Source organism: Phoxinus phoxinus (assembly GCF_949152265.1).
Source record: "Phoxinus phoxinus genome assembly, chromosome: 19".
In the NCBI taxonomy this organism is placed as follows: Eukaryota; Metazoa; Chordata; class Actinopteri; order Cypriniformes; family Leuciscidae; genus Phoxinus; species Phoxinus phoxinus.
Genome location: NC_136894.1, coordinates 6,261,595 through 6,279,922, shown reverse-complemented (window position 1 = coordinate 6,279,922; position 18,328 = coordinate 6,261,595). Strand labels below are relative to the sequence as shown.

Genomic DNA, 18,328 nt, shown 5'->3' with positions numbered 1-18,328 from the left:
TTTTATTTTTATATTTTCAGTTTAAGTTTTAGTCATTTATGTGCTATGTGATTTGGTCATTTTTATTCATTTTTGTTTTCATTTTTAATATTTTATTTCAGTTTCAGCCATTTTAGTACTTTAACATACATTTATTTTATTTCCGTTTCAGGCAACATTCCCAATTTATTTATTTATTAGTAGTTTTTCATCTAATATTATTTCAACTTTATTGCAATTAATGACAATAATTTATTTTATTTTTTAAATAATGTTGGTTTTAGTTTTAGTTTTCAATAACACTGCAGAGGCCCCAGGTATGCATTTTCACACGATAAAGGGTAAGAGGATGATTGATCAGGTTCAGACTAGAAGAATTTTGTTTTGTATCTATATTTCCCATCCAGACTGGAGCACATGTCAGCTGAGTGAGCGAGCCGTGTGCGGGGTTGGATTCAAGACACGCATGCTTGACTGTGTTCGGAGTGATGCCAAGTCCGTGGACCTGAAGTTTTGCGAGGAGGTACTATTCAGTTCACAAGACATTGTTTACAACCGATGCTTCTTTTAAAAATCCACCTGAATAAATGGATCTCTGTTCTTTTAGCTTGGTCTCGATAAAAAATGGCAGATGAACGCTTCCTGTGTGGTCGAGTGCCCTGTCAACTGCCAGCTGTCTGATTGGTCGTCTTGGTCTGAATGCTCTCACACCTGTGGTCTTGCAGGTAGGCCTTGAATTGAACACCTCGATTTTGAAGCTGAATATGTGCCAGGATACACAAAAAAAATCAGTTTTTGTGATTATTAAATGTGCATGGCTTGGTTAATTCACACTCTCAGCAGTCGAACAGTCTGTTTCAGACCAAATCAAAAGCCTCAGGAGGGTCATTGTGTCTTGCGGTCCTAAACGCTAGTCTTTGATGTGAGCTAACATGACTGGTTCCTCAAATGGCAGGTTTTAGGGAATTATACTGAGCTCTCCGCTGTCTTAGAATTACCAAAGCGTTGGCTGAAACCACAAAAAAATTATGGTGAGAACAATTGTGTTATCTCCCTGCAGCAGCGTTTGAGAGGAGGGTAATGATGTCCTTGAGTGTAATTCCATCTGCTCTGACGATTGATTTGGGGCCCATTATGTTTGTGTGCTTGGGGCCTAAGAGACCATTCCACTACACGCGGTCTTTGAGAGTCAATGACCAGCAACAGCCAGAGCAAACCCTGCGTCTGTTTGAAACCTGTGCTGGCTTAGTTCATTGTAGCATCTTTAATCTGTCCCCAGGCTGGAGGATTCCCTCAAAGACAAAGAATCAGCAGATGATCTGTAGCCTTTCACAGAAAGAGAGAAGTCCTCACACAGATATGAATGCAAATAACTATTTTCATACTGGAATTTAAATTGTTGGGATTCATTTGACTAAACCCATTTGGCTAAAAAAAATTATATCGTTGCTGTCGGGCGTAAACCTTGCATGTCCAAAAATGATACTTTTCAGGAAATGGAAAAAAAAAATTTTTTTTAATAACGCTGTGTTGTCAAAGTTGATATTGTGGCTTTATACATGGCCAGACACATACATGTGTCATTATATTATTAACATTTGACCAAAATCACGCTCAAATGGAGTTCTGAGGTTTTTGACCACAAATGTCGAGCGTGTTTTGTCTGTAGAACGGTCGCATCTGAGGCAGTAAGTTCATCGCATTACATTTTCATCAACTTACAGGTTATGAAGTTTACTGTAGCTATGTTGCCGATCAGTTTTTTCTGTCATCTGGCCAAAATCTCATTTTATAAAAGTTGAAGTGCTACACACAGGCTATGACCCGACGACAAATGCTAGACTAAGACACTCTTCTCCGCTCCTCGAATACATACAACTTTAGCCTTTATGTATGTGTATATATATATATATATAGTGTTTCTTGAGTAAAAACAACAACAGCCAGTTCTTGTAAAATGTTTTTTTTCCAAGGTAAATGGTATTTTGTACAGATATCATGAATTAATTCACATTATCTGATATTTTAAAAGACTTACTGACTTTTACACACATTTCATGAGGGAATTAAAGGGTCTACTTTATAATATAATTTACTTTATAATTTACTGTTTTATGTTTTTTTTCTCTATCTGTTTCTACACATTACTTGCACCACATTTTGTTTATTGGTCTTTATTATTGGACCTTATGTTCTTTTTTCACACCAAATGACTTTCGGTTTGGTAGACATTTTTTTATATTTATATTACCGGTAACTCTTTTTTTTTTTTACTTTGTTCCAAACTGTATTATTTTCTTATAATAATAGAAGATTATGCCAAACTATTTAGTTTTATCTCACAATTCTGACTTAATTTAATGATATAAACCCCCAATTGTGAGTTATAAAGACAGAATTGCTAGATAGTTATAAGCATTTATAGCATTATATTACAATTGCGAGGAAAAAAAGTCTGAATTGTGAGAAAAAACGACTTCATAACTCTCAAATATATCTTGCAACTGTGAGGGGAAAAAGTCAGAATTGTGAGATAAAAAGTTGCAATTATCTTTTTTATTGTTTTATTCCGATGACATTTTTTTTTTCACTATCACAGAAACCGAAAATTCTCGGGACAGCAGCATGTGTCCAAATTTCAATCTTAACCGTTCTATTTCATCAGAAACTATCTGAAAACAGGGCTTTAAGTGTAAAATACCGAATTTGTCCTTTAAAGTGCCAGGTGCAGCAAACAGTATCTAGTTCAAAGCAAATTAAAACTCAGTTGTTAGTGGAGCCATGAGCGAAAGAGCTTGCATTGGATTTCCTGTGGCCAGGAAACTGTTTACTGTTTGCCCTAAACCTGGCGTCTCGGCCACCAGTAGAGACAGGAAGAGAGAGAGAGAGAAAACTGAGAAAATGAGCGATCCCTACAGCTAAAAACTCTCACAAAAGCACACAAGCACTTGTATATGTATAGTTTTCCCAACTGAACCCAGCATATAAAAAGAGGCACTGGAAGTTGATTTGGTTTGTGGCTGCTGGAAAGCAGGGAGCTTCAGAGAGGATTCTCCGCAGGGATGGTCCATCATGGCCGGCTGCGGTGAAGATGAATTGCATCTGGTACAGCTTGCTTTAGGGCAACGTGTCAGCCGGGGACTGGGCTGTGATCATGTTTAACATTACGAAGTTCCTAGCGGTGCCCTTCGAGGTTGTGTACATCCAGCCAAAATAAAACTAACTGCAAAGAAGGTTCCTACCCATCCCCAGCCCAGAATCTGCTTGGCCTGATGACCTTTTAGCACCACTTTTCCTGTGATATTTCAGTGCCAAAACCTGTATCTTATTCACAAATCATAGGTGGAGTTTTTAATTTTTGTGCTTGGGGGTTTGTGAATTTGTGAATTTAATTATGTCTAATATGTCGAAAATGCAAATGTTTCTTGTATCGTCACATTTATTATTGAATTACATGATTCATGATCGCACATTGTCAATTCGAAACAGAGAAATTTCATAAAGTTGGGTAGTTTGCATCGCTAGATAGTCTATTACCGTTGGTCGCTAAACATTTCTATATTAAAACAGTAGTCTAATAAGTACATCTACTTGGATCTTTCCACAAACTCTTGTTTCATATAGATAGTAAGAAAGTAAGACCCGCCTCTTTGATTTGATTGGCCGTCTCGATTATTTTGACGTTTACGAGCCCTGTTAGACCGCTGAGGTAGAGAAGCCTTAACATGTTACTTTTAGGACTTTTTGTCATCCTAACAACAACCAGTTTTACTCATTCTACACTAAAATTATAAAATAAGACAAATAGTATGAAAAATCATGAAATTATATCATTTTTTTATTCATAGCTAAATCGACTCTCCCCCTAAACTCCGCCTATGTGACAAACCAACTGGCATTTAGTAGATAGTAGTTACCATTCAAAAGTTTGGGGTACTGTTTATTTTATGTATTTATTTATTGAAATGATTGCATTATATTAACCAAAGGTGACTGTAAAGACTTTTACATTGTTACAAAAACATTTGATTTCAAATAAATGCTGTTGTTTTGAATTTTCTATTCATCAAAGTATCCTGGGGAAAAAAATCACACAAAAATATTAGGCAGCACAATGGATTTCAACGTTGATAATAATAAGAAGTGTGTCTTGAGCAGCAAATCAACATATTAGGATGATTTCATATATATATATATAAAAGAAAACAGTTATGTTAAACTGTAATAATATTTCACAATATTATTGTTTTTACTGTATTTTTGGATAAATAAATGCAGCCTTGGATTTACTTTCAAAAACTTAAAAAAAAATCTTACCAACCTCAAATTCCATCCCCGAAGTAAGATGATTATGGGTTAGGATTAGGTTTCTAGAAGTGGTATTATACTGATTTGTTTGCTCAATAAAATAATGTTGGAGAATACATACACCTTTAAGTGCTTGCTATGATCATCTAGTAATTTAAATAATACACATTTTGAAGTTTTTGTTATTGAGTTCTTTGTGTTACCACCTGCCATGCACACTAATGGCTCTTGTGAGATGAGGGTGTGGAGTTTTATTGCAAGCTTCCCCTGGGCTTCACTTTTAAACAGCAGGATGCATTCTGCCTGAAAGCGTCTACACTCCATTTCTCTCAATCCCTCTTCCTCAGCCCTCTGGAATCGATTTAAGGAAATCAAGAGGGGGAGAGCTGAATATTCAGAGTGGTTTCAGGGACTGGAATTAGGCTTGAAAAATGCTTGGCAGATTAAGTTATTCACAGAAGGGAAGAAACATTACTACACAGAAATAAAGACTTTCAGGTCGCATATCGTTTTTGGCATTCCATTGGAGAGAGATTGAGTTACCTGAGATTAGTGTGTGTAACATAAGATGATTCACTTACAGTAAAAGCCTTTATTTCATCCGAGGAGTCACTTTCTTGAGGTTAAAGCATAAGATGATGAATATGAGCATCAGGAAAACTAGGGCGTTGAACAGTACTTCTTGTGTGAGAGTGAATTTGAAGTAACATGGAAAAAGTGTTTTGTTGCTACCACGACAAACCTCAAACTAGGGCTGGGCGATATGGCCAAAAATATTCTCACAATATTGTTTTCCATATCTATCATATCTACACAATATCCATTTACCAGGAAGGAAATGCTTAGACCTTGAGAATGAATGTAAACATGTAAACTTGTTTGTTCACTATTAAATTCCAGAGACAGAGGTGTAAAGTCCAGGTTCAGAAAATAAAAGTCCTCCTCAGTATTTTGTTCCAATCACCTGGATTTGCTAATTAGCATAGTATTTTCAGCCAGGAGATACAACTAATTAGTGAAATCAGCTGGCTGAGTTCATGGGTGGAATAAACATATGGCAGGACTTTTACTTTCTGACCCCTGGACTTTACACCTCTGTCCACTGAGTAGCTGTTTGGGTCGAGGTCATGGTCATGGTGCAAAGGACCCTAGGTTGAAACATGAAATGTTTTACATTTTCAGTTTCAGTGTGTATCTGACGGTAGTTTTTCTCAAATCAGTGCCATTTTTTTGTCTTAAGATGCACATCTGTAATGTTTTTTTTTGTTTTTTTGTTTTTTTTCCCTAAGGCATGTTTATAAAATCTTCTTGAATGTCCTAAATGAACTAAGGCCTACTCCTGACTTAATCTAAGACCAGGTTTTAACAATATTGCAATACAGCATCTCAAAAATATCTCTTTTCTTCAATCTTTCTTGTAGGGAAGCTGTGGAGGAGGAGAACTGTGATCCAGGCCTCTCAGGGAGATGGACGGCCGTGTTCCTCACAGCTGGAACAGTGGAAGCCCTGTCCCGTTAGACCCTGCTTCAGCTGGAGGTACAGCGCCTGGTCTCCATGCAAATCTGAGGTGAGTTTGCTCATGATGATGTTTCAGTCGGGACAAAAACCTGAATTAAATATTTAAGTAACTTTTGTAGTAGATGTTGATCCTTGACTATATGTAACAGTATATGTGTACTTTGCATACATAAGTTGCATTTTCTGACTTTTTAATGTAGCATAAATGTATTTATGAACCAGGATCATGTGAAACAGTATATCAGACACATCATTTTTTTTTTATGGGGGGTATATATTATATTCAGCAAAGATGCATTAAATAAAAATAAAAAAGAATAGACATTTTGAATATTAATGTATTTATATTTCAAATAAATGCTGTTCTTTTGAACTTTCTATTAATCAGAGGATCCTGAAAAATGTATCATGGTTTCCACAAAAAAACATTAAGGCAGCTCATCTGGTTTCAGCATTTATAATAATACGAAATATTTCCTGACCATAAAATCAGCATATTAGAAGGATCATGTGAGACTAATGGAAAATTGTCATTGGAAATAAATAAACAGAAGAATAAATTATCATTAAATAAATGGAAAAATTAGTGCACATTATATATTTGAAAAGGCATCGCAGAATTACATTTACATAGTAATAATAATTAACCTTATTAAGTACATTACTTAGCGTGTATGATATAGTATTTGTATAAGGTTGGCACTCTTCCCTTTAACAAACCACCAGCATTTCATGTTATCTGCATCAGTGTTTAGGTATATGCAGAATATTCCCCAATCCTCTCCACAGTATTTCTGCTGTCGTCTTCCTCCTGTCATCAGTCTGGCTTCCAGGGCCCAACAGGGGGTTTAATTAAAGACAACAGACAGAAGACACAGCCTCTCTCTCCTCTCCTCTCCTTTTTTCCTGTCTCTCTCTTCCTCCTTCCCCCCATACCTCATGCTCCCGTCACAGTGCAGGCTGTGAGAGAATATTGACTCTGGCCTTTGTTCTCGGCTGCCTGTCTCTAAAGTGTCTTCTGACAGCCCTCAGCGGTCTCCAGCACTTGTGTCTCGTGTTTTCAGAGATTTTCAGCAGCTATGAAAAAATAATGCCGGTAGCTGACAGTGCGAAACATAAGGACTGGGAAACAATGCTGGGATTTCTTATTCCCTTATTTTGTATCACCATGAGAAATTTTGCTCTTTCCAGGTCTAGAGCTCCAAAGAAGCTGCATTTCTGTGTAGAGTCCATCCTCAATCTCCTTTAGGACTACAGAAAGTAGTTTTTCACCACAGCTGGTGTCCAATTGTAGTCGTTAATGTCAAAACTCTGTGTTTCCTTAGGGTGCACGTTGTGGAGAAGGCCTACGCTTTAGGAGCGTCTCCTGCTTCGTGTCTGATGGCTCGGGGAAGGATCCGGGCAGTATGGTGGATGAGGAACTTTGTGGAGACCTGGAGCAGACAGTGGATGGAGACAAACAGATCATCCTGCAGGAGTCCTGCACTGTGCCCTGCCCAGGTAACAACTAATGCCTCATCTGTGCCCACTGATGCAAGCACTGAAATTGAAGTGCCATGTTGATGTGTATCTTGGGTTCAGCAACTTCAAATCTGGAATGAACTGACAACATCCAAATTAAATGACAAAAATATATAATAAATAAAAAACAGTCAAAGTTTACCTCAGTTTACATAGTTTAAGCATCACACATCAAGGGCAGGGATTTTCAAAATTAGGTTAATGGACCACAAAGAGATGTTTGGGGGTCCATTGAAATTTTGAGATAATTTTTTTTCAATGTGTTATAATATAATGGAAATAGGCTCATTTTACAACTCCCTCAGAGTTAAACAGTTGAGTTTTACCGTTTTCGAATCCATTCAGCCGAACTCCGGGTCTGACGGTACCACTTTTAGCATAGCTTAGCATAGATCATTGATTCTGATGAGTCCAGTAGCATTTCTTTCAAAATGACCAACGAGTTTCAATATGTTTCCTATTTAAAACTTGACTCTTCTGTAGTTAAACCGTGTACTAAGATCGACGGATTATCCCTTTAAGCAGCATAACCGAGTTGTCATTCCATTAATAAATTCAACTTTAAAATATATTAAAATAGAAGACTAAATCCTATGTAGATATTTAAATATCTCTTAAATATTAATTAAATATTTGTTTCTGGCTTTTAATAAGATTAAATTATCAATATTAATCTTGATTTCCTACCAATCTTTAGAAAGCAAAACAAATCAGTAATATTAAATCCTGCAAATATGTTAAAATTGTATTCCTGTTACATAATTATATTACCGTTACCAGGTCAGTAAGATGTTTTTAAATATTTTTTTAAATAAGCATCTTATGCTCACCGAGGCTGGTTTTATTTGATTGTAAAAACAATAATATTGTGAAATATTATTACAATAAAAAATAACAGTTTTCTTTGGTGTAATGACAATTTATGAGCCTATTATGTAGTTTAGTGGGAAAATGCCATGCTTAATGTTTCTCTCCATCAGTATAAATGGTCTTTATGCTTGAAAATGTATAGCTGCCTTTATATTTTAGGAGTGCATTAAGGAAAACTTGCAATCTCGCATTCCTCTGTCTAGCAGCTCACTTTTATAAATCAGTCAGAACTAAAATGTCATATGAACGAGGCTGCTTTTATGAGTCATCACACTGCTGCAATTCAACACTCTCACATAACTTGCTATATTACCTCATTCAAAATGGAGAATCAAACTTCATGGCTTCATGGCCACTGTTATACTGTAATTTCACAGGAAAAGGATGGAAACAAAGATTTCTGCTCAGACATTATTTTTAAAGCATTTCGTTTCAGCAAGCGAGTTTGAGTGACAGATAGTTAGACAACATTTTGACATGTCCTTTGTGGCAGAAGTAGAGGGTTGGATTGTACGGAGTGCCTAAAGGCACATGGTGATGGGAAAAAAAACTAAAAATTAGATGAAATATATTTCAATGCTTTTGAGTTCCCACAAGAAACTCTGCATTCGCTTGCAAAACTTTTGTATTCTTTGTGAGCGAACAAAGTTTCTAATGGAAACGCAAACATTTTGCGAACAATTGCAAAGTTTCTCAGGGGAACGCCAATTATTTTTGAGAGAGCGCAAAAGCATTGATTGATATCTAATTTTTCCTCCCATCTCATATTTTTTTTTCCTTCAACATGTCCCTTTAGGGGCTCCGTATGATTGAGATTTGTACAAGGGGACAGTTACAGTGACGTCACGCCAGCGTGTCAGTGCAGATTTGTGTTGTGTTAGGGTAAGTTACGTGAAGCTTTGCTCTCAGTGTAGTTGTGATATTTTTTGCTTTCTTTAGAAAGTCGTATAGTCCTTCACCCGCTTTGACCTTTGACCCCATCATTCTTCGATCTTGAAGCGTAGCTCCCTGACACACATCCCGTCTCGCCCCCATCTACAAAACTCCAGCTGTGACCTACTGCCGCGCTCCCTCTGTGTATTCCCTGTTTTTTTTTCTATTACGATCTCTCTCGTTCTTCTCTCTTTTCACACAAATGTTTCTTGATGATGCCCCGCTTCACATGTGAATATTCATCCCTCCGTTGTGTAGCTTCATCAGCTATTCACACACATACTAGAGTGTACTCGGTGAACTCAGGTGTCACATCTGCCTCTGGCTTTCCGCTGCACACGTGCTCCGATAATCACGATCACAGGATTAGGGATTCATGGAAGGACAACGTTATAAATAATTAATACTCGGGGAAATATTCACAAATCAGCACTGCTATTACAACAGGACAGACTGACCTACTTCTGTTGAAAAAACACCCTGAGACCACACACACACGCACACACACACACACACAAACACACAAAACGTGAAAGTGGAGTTTAGGTATATTATCTTAATATCCTTAAGATTAAAAAGAGAGCCCACAAGCAGAATCTGTTTGTTTTAGACCCAGTAGGTTGATAATGCGGAAACTTTTTCGTTCTTTAGGGTTTTAGATTGAAATCTCTTAATGACTCACTAGGCCCACACAGAATCTGTGCCCGCGGAGCTCCTCGGAAATCCCTATGGACTTCTCTAGATTTGAAACGCTTGTCTGCTGCAAAGTTTATTTGTTTATTAAATATTTTGGTGAATTTGATTATGCCTTCAGCTACCAATAATACTGTAGAACTCTCAGCACCATTTAAATAATTTTCCAGCAAAATTCATGCTTATAGCTGTCACACAATTCAAATTTTTACATTTTCAACTTTCTTTAGTGTGTAATGTTGCTGTTTGAGCATGAAAAAGGTCTCCAAAGTTTTAAAGCACAAAGTCACTCTAAAGGGAGTTATTCTATATCAGTGTGCCGTTTCTGAACTCCCTGAAATGCCTCGAATGTAGTTTTCTTCTGTGAACAAACACGTCACAATGTTCATAATTTAAATAATTTCTGCTTTGGAAATACGCGAAATAAAGTGCATCCCCAAAATAAAAGGGGCGAGAAGCGTTAGTAGCGTGTTTAAAACTCACGGTTATGGTAAGGGGCGTGGCATTTCCGAAACACTCTCGAAGTGGTTGACCAATCACAACAAACTGGTCCAGCTGACCAATTAGAGCACATTGCGCTTTTCAGAAGGAGGGGCTTTATAGAAACAGGAACTAAACAAAGTGTTACTGACAGACTGCGAAGAGAGGTGCTGCAACAATGTAAAATATGTGAAAAATAAGGTATTTTTTAACATTCAAGCATGAAAACCTATTCTAGTAGACCCTTAAACAAAATCAAGACTTTGAAAAAGGGCATTATATATCCTTTAAAAAAGAAAGAAGATTGCAACAAAACAAAAACAAAAAAGTATTTATTGTGAATCAAGAAAGAAAACCCTGCTTTAATCTATCCTAGAAATTAGGGAAGTCATATCAATCACCCAATCATTTTCTAACAGAGATGTGTATGTGTTGGCCAGGTGAGTGTTACCTGACGGACTGGACTGTGTGGAGCCCGTGTCAGCTGAGCTGTATCAGCGGGGATGATCTGGGCTTCGGTTCGGTGCAGGTGCGTTCTCGTGCCGTTCTAGCTCAGGAACCCGAGAACCTTCTTCAGTGCCCAGAACAGGAATGGGAAGCCAGACCATGTACAGGTGAGTCAAAACCAATGCATTTAGGGCTGAAAATGCCGTTAGATACCATCATGTTTTAAAAGGATTTTTCTCCATGCGTCACTGTTAATACTGTTTTATGCATTCTAAGATGGCCAATGTTATGAATACAAATGGATGAACGGTGCATGGAAAGGCTCATCTCGTCAAGTCTGGTGCCAGCGCTCTGATGGATTAAACGTCACAGGTGTGTGTTTGAAATTATTTTTCATTTTACAATTATTATGTCCTTTTGAAAAAAAACAAAGGACAGAAGAAAACAGAGGTGCAGCCCCGGGTGCACAAATTCTAGCTTTCGATATTTAGAGGTAAAATGAAACCATCACTTTGACAGAAGCATCAATAATCTTTCCCCAGAGAGTGTTTGATGACAGACTGGGGTTTGAGATAAAGTTGACGTCCCGTGCTGTCATTTCCTGTCATGAAGGCTGAAGTGTACGATGTCTCCTCTTATTCATCTGTATATACTTTATGGAAATATGCTTTTAATCCATGGCAATGTGACACCCACATTTAATCCCATTCACCATCATGCCAGCTGTCCTCCCGTGTTAATGTGTCTGTGTGTGTATTTCTCCGTCTCTCTCTCTGTTTTGGTGCAGACGTGGACATACATGAGAACAGAAGTACGCCCATGTCCCTCACATTCTGCTGAAGGACATTATAAATACATTTAAAAATGAGATTTCATTTTCTGCTGAGCTTTGCAATGCCATATTTATGCCAAATAGAGGCTTGGATTCAATCCCTATGATTTTCAAATGTTTATTTGTCCTCTGTGTTGAGCCGTCCAAACTGACCTCGTTCCAGATGGCACACATGAGTCTGGTCACTTTTGATTGGCAGAACAGGGCAGCAGAACTTCTAAAGGCTGTAACCAATCCCTCTACAGCAACCAGGTCCCTGTTTATGCATATTCATGAGTTATATTAAGGTGTGCAGCGGTATGAATATTCATGCAAGCTGCTAATTGGTAAACATGTTTCTGCAGATGCTTACAGTTTATGCTGCACCTTTAAAAATGAGATCTTTTAACACGTCAATAGCTTTATCGTATTGCTAATGATGAAATTTTACACTAAGAGGGAGAAAAAAAATCTTTAAATTATTTTTGTTACGTTTTACAAGCATCACCTTGTAACCAGATCTCTGGTGCTGGTTGAGGACTTTACAATTGTCATTGTACCTGGCAGCAGCAATCTAGAGTTGTTCCGGAATCGAGGAGCAGTTCTATTTCACTGCTCCCATTGTTGATTGGATGTATTGATTCATCCCAGCTTAGAGAAAATAACACCAGTGCACTGGCCGCCGGCTGCCCATTTCACTGCTTTTATAGATCCAGAGGATTCCCACAGGCTACGATTTGTAGAGAGGTGAGCGAAAGGATGTTGAGATCGTACACATAGGCGAGCAAGATGAGGATCATTTTTAATTGCGTTGGCTGATGATAAAATGGGCCAAAATCCCATAGACTTACATTGACGGAGTAGCCCAGGCATGAATATCTAGGGACCAGAATATAATAGAGACTGAGGATGATAAGAAATGAGTAACCCCTCAGAACACCTTAGCAACCACAGAGAACATCCTAGGAATGCCCTAGAAAACACCTGACCACATGGGCCACAAAGGTGCACTTCTGGGCCTATAGAAAGGTTTGGAGAAAATAATATAATACAATTATAAATTTAAAAATATATTTTTTTATATAACACAAACATATATATATATTTATAATTAATACAAAATAATTCAATATTTAATTTAATGAATTCAAATATATTAAAGCAATGTTATGTAATAATAAATATAATGTTATAATAATTCTGCTTTAAATCTTAATTAAAAATTGTATTTAGTCTATTGACCGTCAGTTTTATGTTGTTTATACACCTAATTATGGAAGGTCATTTCTGCTAAATAAGAAAAAAAATCACACATTTTGTAAATATTCATAATTATTATGACATGATCATGACATGAAGTCATGATTATGAGATAAAAAATCATGATCTTGCGTTGACATAAGAAGTAGACATTAAGACTTTAAAAAAAAATGTGTTTTTAATGTGGCGGAAATGGGTTTCCATGTCTAACACTACTAATGGTGGGAAGAAAATAAGTACACTTTTTTATAGCAACTTGAAATAATAAAAATCCACATTATATTTTATATATGCATGCACATTTATATAAAAAAGATCACACTGTAGAGTGGGTATTATAATTTAGGGAGAGGTCCCTCAGAAAGGGGAAACACTGTATTGGACTGTCTTGCTTTTAATGCAAGTAGACAACATTTTAATGTACTGTAGTAAGCTCACTTAAAGACGTTAGTAAGATTTTACCAGAATTTCTATGATGTGAAACATCTTGTACAATCTTAACTGCTGTATTTTTCTTTTCCTTTTTTTCTTTTCTTTTTGTTTGTTTTTTATTTGCATTGTATTTATGCAACTCTTGTATATTTTGTAACTCAGTTCTTGCCATTAAAATAGTCTCATCTGCTGACATGGCATTACAAATCTATACTACTATACCCTCAGAAAGGGGATCATCATATTTGGGGGTCCGTGGCTTGAAAATGTTTGAAAACCACTGCTTTTCCAAATACTGGGATGATAGTCCGCCCGTATTGACATTGAGGTTTGCACGGCCAAGCCCCACTCACTTTTTCTCCAGAAAATATCAAATCAGATGAGTTTTTAATTACTGCCTCATGCATATCAGTTAACACATCAGTAATATCATAACACGAGAGGGTTTAAGCATGGATTAAATTGGAGTGAAGCGTGCTTGGCTGTGTTTTGCATTTCCAGAGAGAGAGAGAGAGGATAAATGTGAGAGAGCAACAGAATAGAGAGTCTTTGATGCCTCCTGCCTCCAGGAAAATACACTGGCTGAAAATGGGCATGTGCTTCTTTGTGTGTGTGTGTGTGTGTGTCAGTGTCATTAAACAATATAAAACTTTGAACTCTTTCCCTGCAGGTGGATGCCCATTGACAAGCGAGCCGGTGTCAGACAGGTCATGTGACCCAGCCTGCGACAAACCTCGCTCGATCTGCACTGAGGTTAGTATGTGTGCATCATGTTTGTGTCTCCTCAGGTGTGATGCTGGGACGCAGGCAGACTGCAAACAGGCTTTATGGATATTCGATACAGCAGGATTCGACTTCCTCCAGAGGAGAGAGTTTAGTCCTGCAATGTATAATGGGAAACGATGAAACATGAGAACCAAATGCACCGGTTGTAATTGGAAGATTATCAACAGCTACTATCTTAATAAGTTTAGATGGACACTATCAGACCCTGTTTACTGTTCAGTCTTTTGCTGATAAAAATGACAGTGTTAGCCCTTTGCATGGGCTTTATCAAGCACTGTGACCAATGTCAGACGGTATTAGAATCAGTCACACTTATACTGCAGTAGAGATCAGTGCGGGCCGAATAAAACACCTCGGGGAAGATATGGCACTATCAGTTGAAAGCTTTATGTTATTCTGGATGGCTGTTTTGGAGTGGTTGGTGTGTTTGAAGGTTTTTATGCTTGCTTATGCCTTTGATTTGACTGTAAGATCCTCTAAATAAATTATTGATGTGTTTTTGGACATATACAGTTGGGAAGAGCGTAGTAAGAAAGATGCAATTTCTTTAATATATATCATTTTTATTTCAATATTTTATTATATTTTATTTTAATAATGTAATTTTCAACGTTTTTAATAGTTTTCTTTCATTTAATTTGGTTAACATTTCTTACTCTTTTAGGTCATACTGTTATTTCCAAACATTATTAACAGAACATTTAATAAATAGAACTGGAAAAATGAATAGAACAAATTAGTTGTAATAAAATAAACTTTAGTGTTAGTGTTCTCGGATCGATTAATTGTGATTAATCGCATCTAATATATATATGACATCTATAAATGTGCGTGTGCATAGAAATATATATGTGTGTGTGTGTGTGTGTGTGTGTGTGTGTGTGTGTGTGTGTGTGTGTGTGTGTGTGTGTGTGTGTGTGTGTGTGTGTGTGTGTGTGTGTGTGTGTGTGTGTGTGTGTGTGTGTGTGTGTGTGTGTGTGTGTGTGTGTGTGTGTGTGTGTGTGTGTGTGTGTGTGTGTGTGTGTGTGTGTGTGTTATATACAGTATATTAGATGCGATTAATCACAATTAATCGATCCGAGAACACTAATTACAATTAATTGTATTTTTTCGCAGCGTTCTAAATTGTTTTCTTAAAAAAAAAAAAAAATTCTTTAAAAATGTCCTACTCTTCTAGGTCATATTGTAATAACAAAACAGTTAAACTTACTTAAAAAACTCTAAACCTAATCTACAGAACCAATCAAACACTGGCTTGTTCACGTAAACCTATAATTGTCTCCCAAACCACGCACTGTACATTAGTGTAATTCTGTTTATTTTGTCAATCAGCATCAGTCTAACAGCGAAAAAATATGTACAGTTGCCTGGAAAAAGGACGGCTTAATTTACCCCACTCTCCCCTATATTCAACTTGTTCCTTTGAAGATAATCCTAGATGCAAACCTTCATTGTAAGCTACTACATTTCTCCTCCAGCGTGCGATTCTTTTCACCCCCATTGCATACTGTATGAACTACATGTTGTGTGAAATCGATGATTGTGAGTGTATCTAAACCGTGTCTCCCGGTGTGAAGTGAATCCCTCTACTGTTGGTCGAATCTGACTGTATTTACATCAGACTCTTCTGCTACATCTGGACCTGCTCTCTTGTGCCCGTCCGTAGAGATGCGAAAGCCCCCGGTGCATTCCGTGATCGCGTCGATCTGAAGGCTTGTGTTTTGCGTGTGGGGCGATTATCCTCCCAAGATTGCAGTGGGAATAAGAGACCCCCTGCAGACCACAGGAACCTGGGGGTTTCTCCACATATATTTGCACACAAGCACTCAGGCCTGCAGAACGATGATCCTCGTCGTGGAGACCCAAATGGCTTGTCACGTGCTGGGACGTACAGTATCTTGTTAACACCCACACAAGAACATGCACTCGTAGCCATGGAGAACCTTCGGGATTCACACAATCCTGATGTTTTTCAGAACAAGGAAGCACTAAAATAGCACAAGAACAGTCTCTTTGAAATCACAGATGCCGCAGAAGTATTTTTAGTAGCTGTTAGCTGGAAGAAAGAACAACGTGACACTAATACAGAGGAAGTTAAGTGATGGTCGCAGGAGACGGAAAGTGAATTAAATCAGAGGCAGTTTAGAGGCCGGGGGAATGCCACACATAGAAAGATGTCAGTGTTTTTAACAACAGGTATGAATGGTTTTCTGGTCCCATTTTATTTGGTCTCACGTGGCCATACTTTAAACTGACAGCATCAAATCTGGTCCACATCACAGCTTATCTTATTCTAACCTTGAAACGACTATGCTTCATTTAAAGTAGATGTTGAAACATTTTAATTGACAATTGAAAAGACATTTTACTGCCATTTAAACCTTGCATACAAGATTACTGTTTGAAAAACTAGTATTGTGCTTCTTATATCCAATAAACAAAAAAATATATAATAGTGGCCAATACTGATATAGTCAGAGATAAATGATGAATCCATATTGAAATGCCTTGTCTTTTTCTGTTGTAGTAGCCAATACAAAAATATTCTACAACAATAACAACATAATGCTTAATGCGTCTTCACAAACCATTGTAAAAACAAAAAAAAACAAATAAAAATTGCAAAAATATTAAGTCGTGTCATAAAATGTAATAAATTTGTTCAGACCTGATGTCTATTTAAAAAAGTAGTATTGGTTAATTTATAGACATTCACAACTGTTTGTGTTTGGTACGATTCTGACCAATGCTGCATTTATTTGATTAGAAATACAGTAATATTGTGAGACATTTTTACAATTTAAACTTATTGTTTTCTTTTTGAATATTTTTTAACTGAAATTTATTCCTATGATGGCAAAGTTGATTTTTTTAAGCGTCATTACTCCAGACTCCAGTGTCACATGATCCTCCAGAAATCGTTTTAATATACTGATTTTGGTGCTCAAGAAACACGTTATTATTATTATCAGTGTTGAAAACAGTTGTGCTGCTTAATATTTTTGTGGAAACCTTGTTTTGTTTCAGGATTCTTTGATGAATAGAACATTAAAAAGACAGCATTTTTTTAATGGATTTTTCAATTACATTATAAATGTGTTCACGGTCACGTTTGATCAATTTAATGCATCTTTGCTGAATAAAACTATTGTCTTACTGACCCAAGACTTTTGAACAATGTTGGTTTTTCCATTGTTTTCTAGTGCATGCATCTTGTCTGATGTAAACAGATCCACGTGTGTAACTGGTGCGATGTCTCCCCCTGCAGGCTGGTGTCTGCGGCTGTGAGGAGGGTTACACTGAGGTGATGACGTCTGATGGAGTGTTGGACCAGTGTACGGTCATACCAGTGCTTGAGATCCCCACCGCAGGAGACAGTAAAGCTGACGTGAAGACGATCAGAGCTCTCGGCCCCACTCAGCCCACCGCCAACATGCCCGGTCGCGCCGGACGCACCTGGTTCCTGCAGCCCTTCGGACCTGGTGAGTTTGTGGAGAACAAAGCTCTGAATGGATGCAAAGACTCATATTTTCACACTAACTACTGCTAACTATCTGTAATCCTTTAACCCTTTATGTGTGTGTTAAACCCGTTACTTTTACCTTTTTTTTTTAAGGGCTTTTAAAAAACTTTTCTTTATTGTCTTCACATACGAACTACACATTGTGGCCCATAGATTTGCATATGCCACCTGGTTTGGTATTTTGGCATCTATGCAATGAAATTCAGATTTTATTAAAAGGGATCTATTCTTTTTTACATTTTAAGCTTTCTTTAGTGTGTAATGTTGCTGTTTGAGCATGAAAAAGGTCTGCAAAGTTACAAAGTCACTCCAAAGGGAGTTATTATATCAGTGCGCAGTTTCTGAACTCCCTGAAAGTTTCAGACTCCGCCTCCATTGTAGTCTTGAGCTTTCTTCCGGGAATGAACGTCACAATATTCCTCATTTTAGATAATTCCCTGCCAAGGCATACGCAAAAAAAAAAAAAGGGCTGAGGCTTTTTTGAGTTGCGTTAGTAGCGCGTTGAAACTGGCGGTTATAAGAGGTGTGACCAATCACAACACACTGGTCCAGCTGACCAATCAGAGCACTTTGTGCTTTTCAGAAGGAGGGGCTTTATAGAGACAGGAACTAAACAGAGCGTTACCAGAGAATGTCTAATAAGGGGAGAAGGTTCACTCTCGCTACACTTCCGGCTTCTGACTGGTTGCAGTTCCACTCTGATTCCATATGAGGGCGCTCACAGGACGAGTGCAGAATGAATGGAGGTCTATGGAGCTATACCCCTC

The 18,328-nt window shown here is 37.5% G+C and overlaps 1 protein-coding gene across 1 annotated transcript in view; it reads left to right on the top strand.

Moving 5' to 3' along the window:
• The window catches only part of thsd7aa (thrombospondin, type I, domain containing 7Aa), a 116,529-nt gene that overhangs the window by 91,008 nt on the left and 7,193 nt on the right, over positions 1-18,328 (top strand). Inside the window, exons 18-25 of the mRNA XM_079589851.1 lie at positions 387-502; positions 587-704; positions 5,709-5,854; positions 7,131-7,305; positions 10,743-10,916; positions 11,026-11,121; positions 13,923-14,005; positions 17,307-17,520. Of these exons, the coding sequence (XP_079445977.1) occupies positions 387-502; positions 587-704; positions 5,709-5,854; positions 7,131-7,305; positions 10,743-10,916; positions 11,026-11,121; positions 13,923-14,005; positions 17,307-17,520 (1,122 nt within the window). The remainder of the gene's footprint in view (positions 1-386; positions 503-586; positions 705-5,708; positions 5,855-7,130; positions 7,306-10,742; positions 10,917-11,025; positions 11,122-13,922; positions 14,006-17,306; positions 17,521-18,328) is intronic.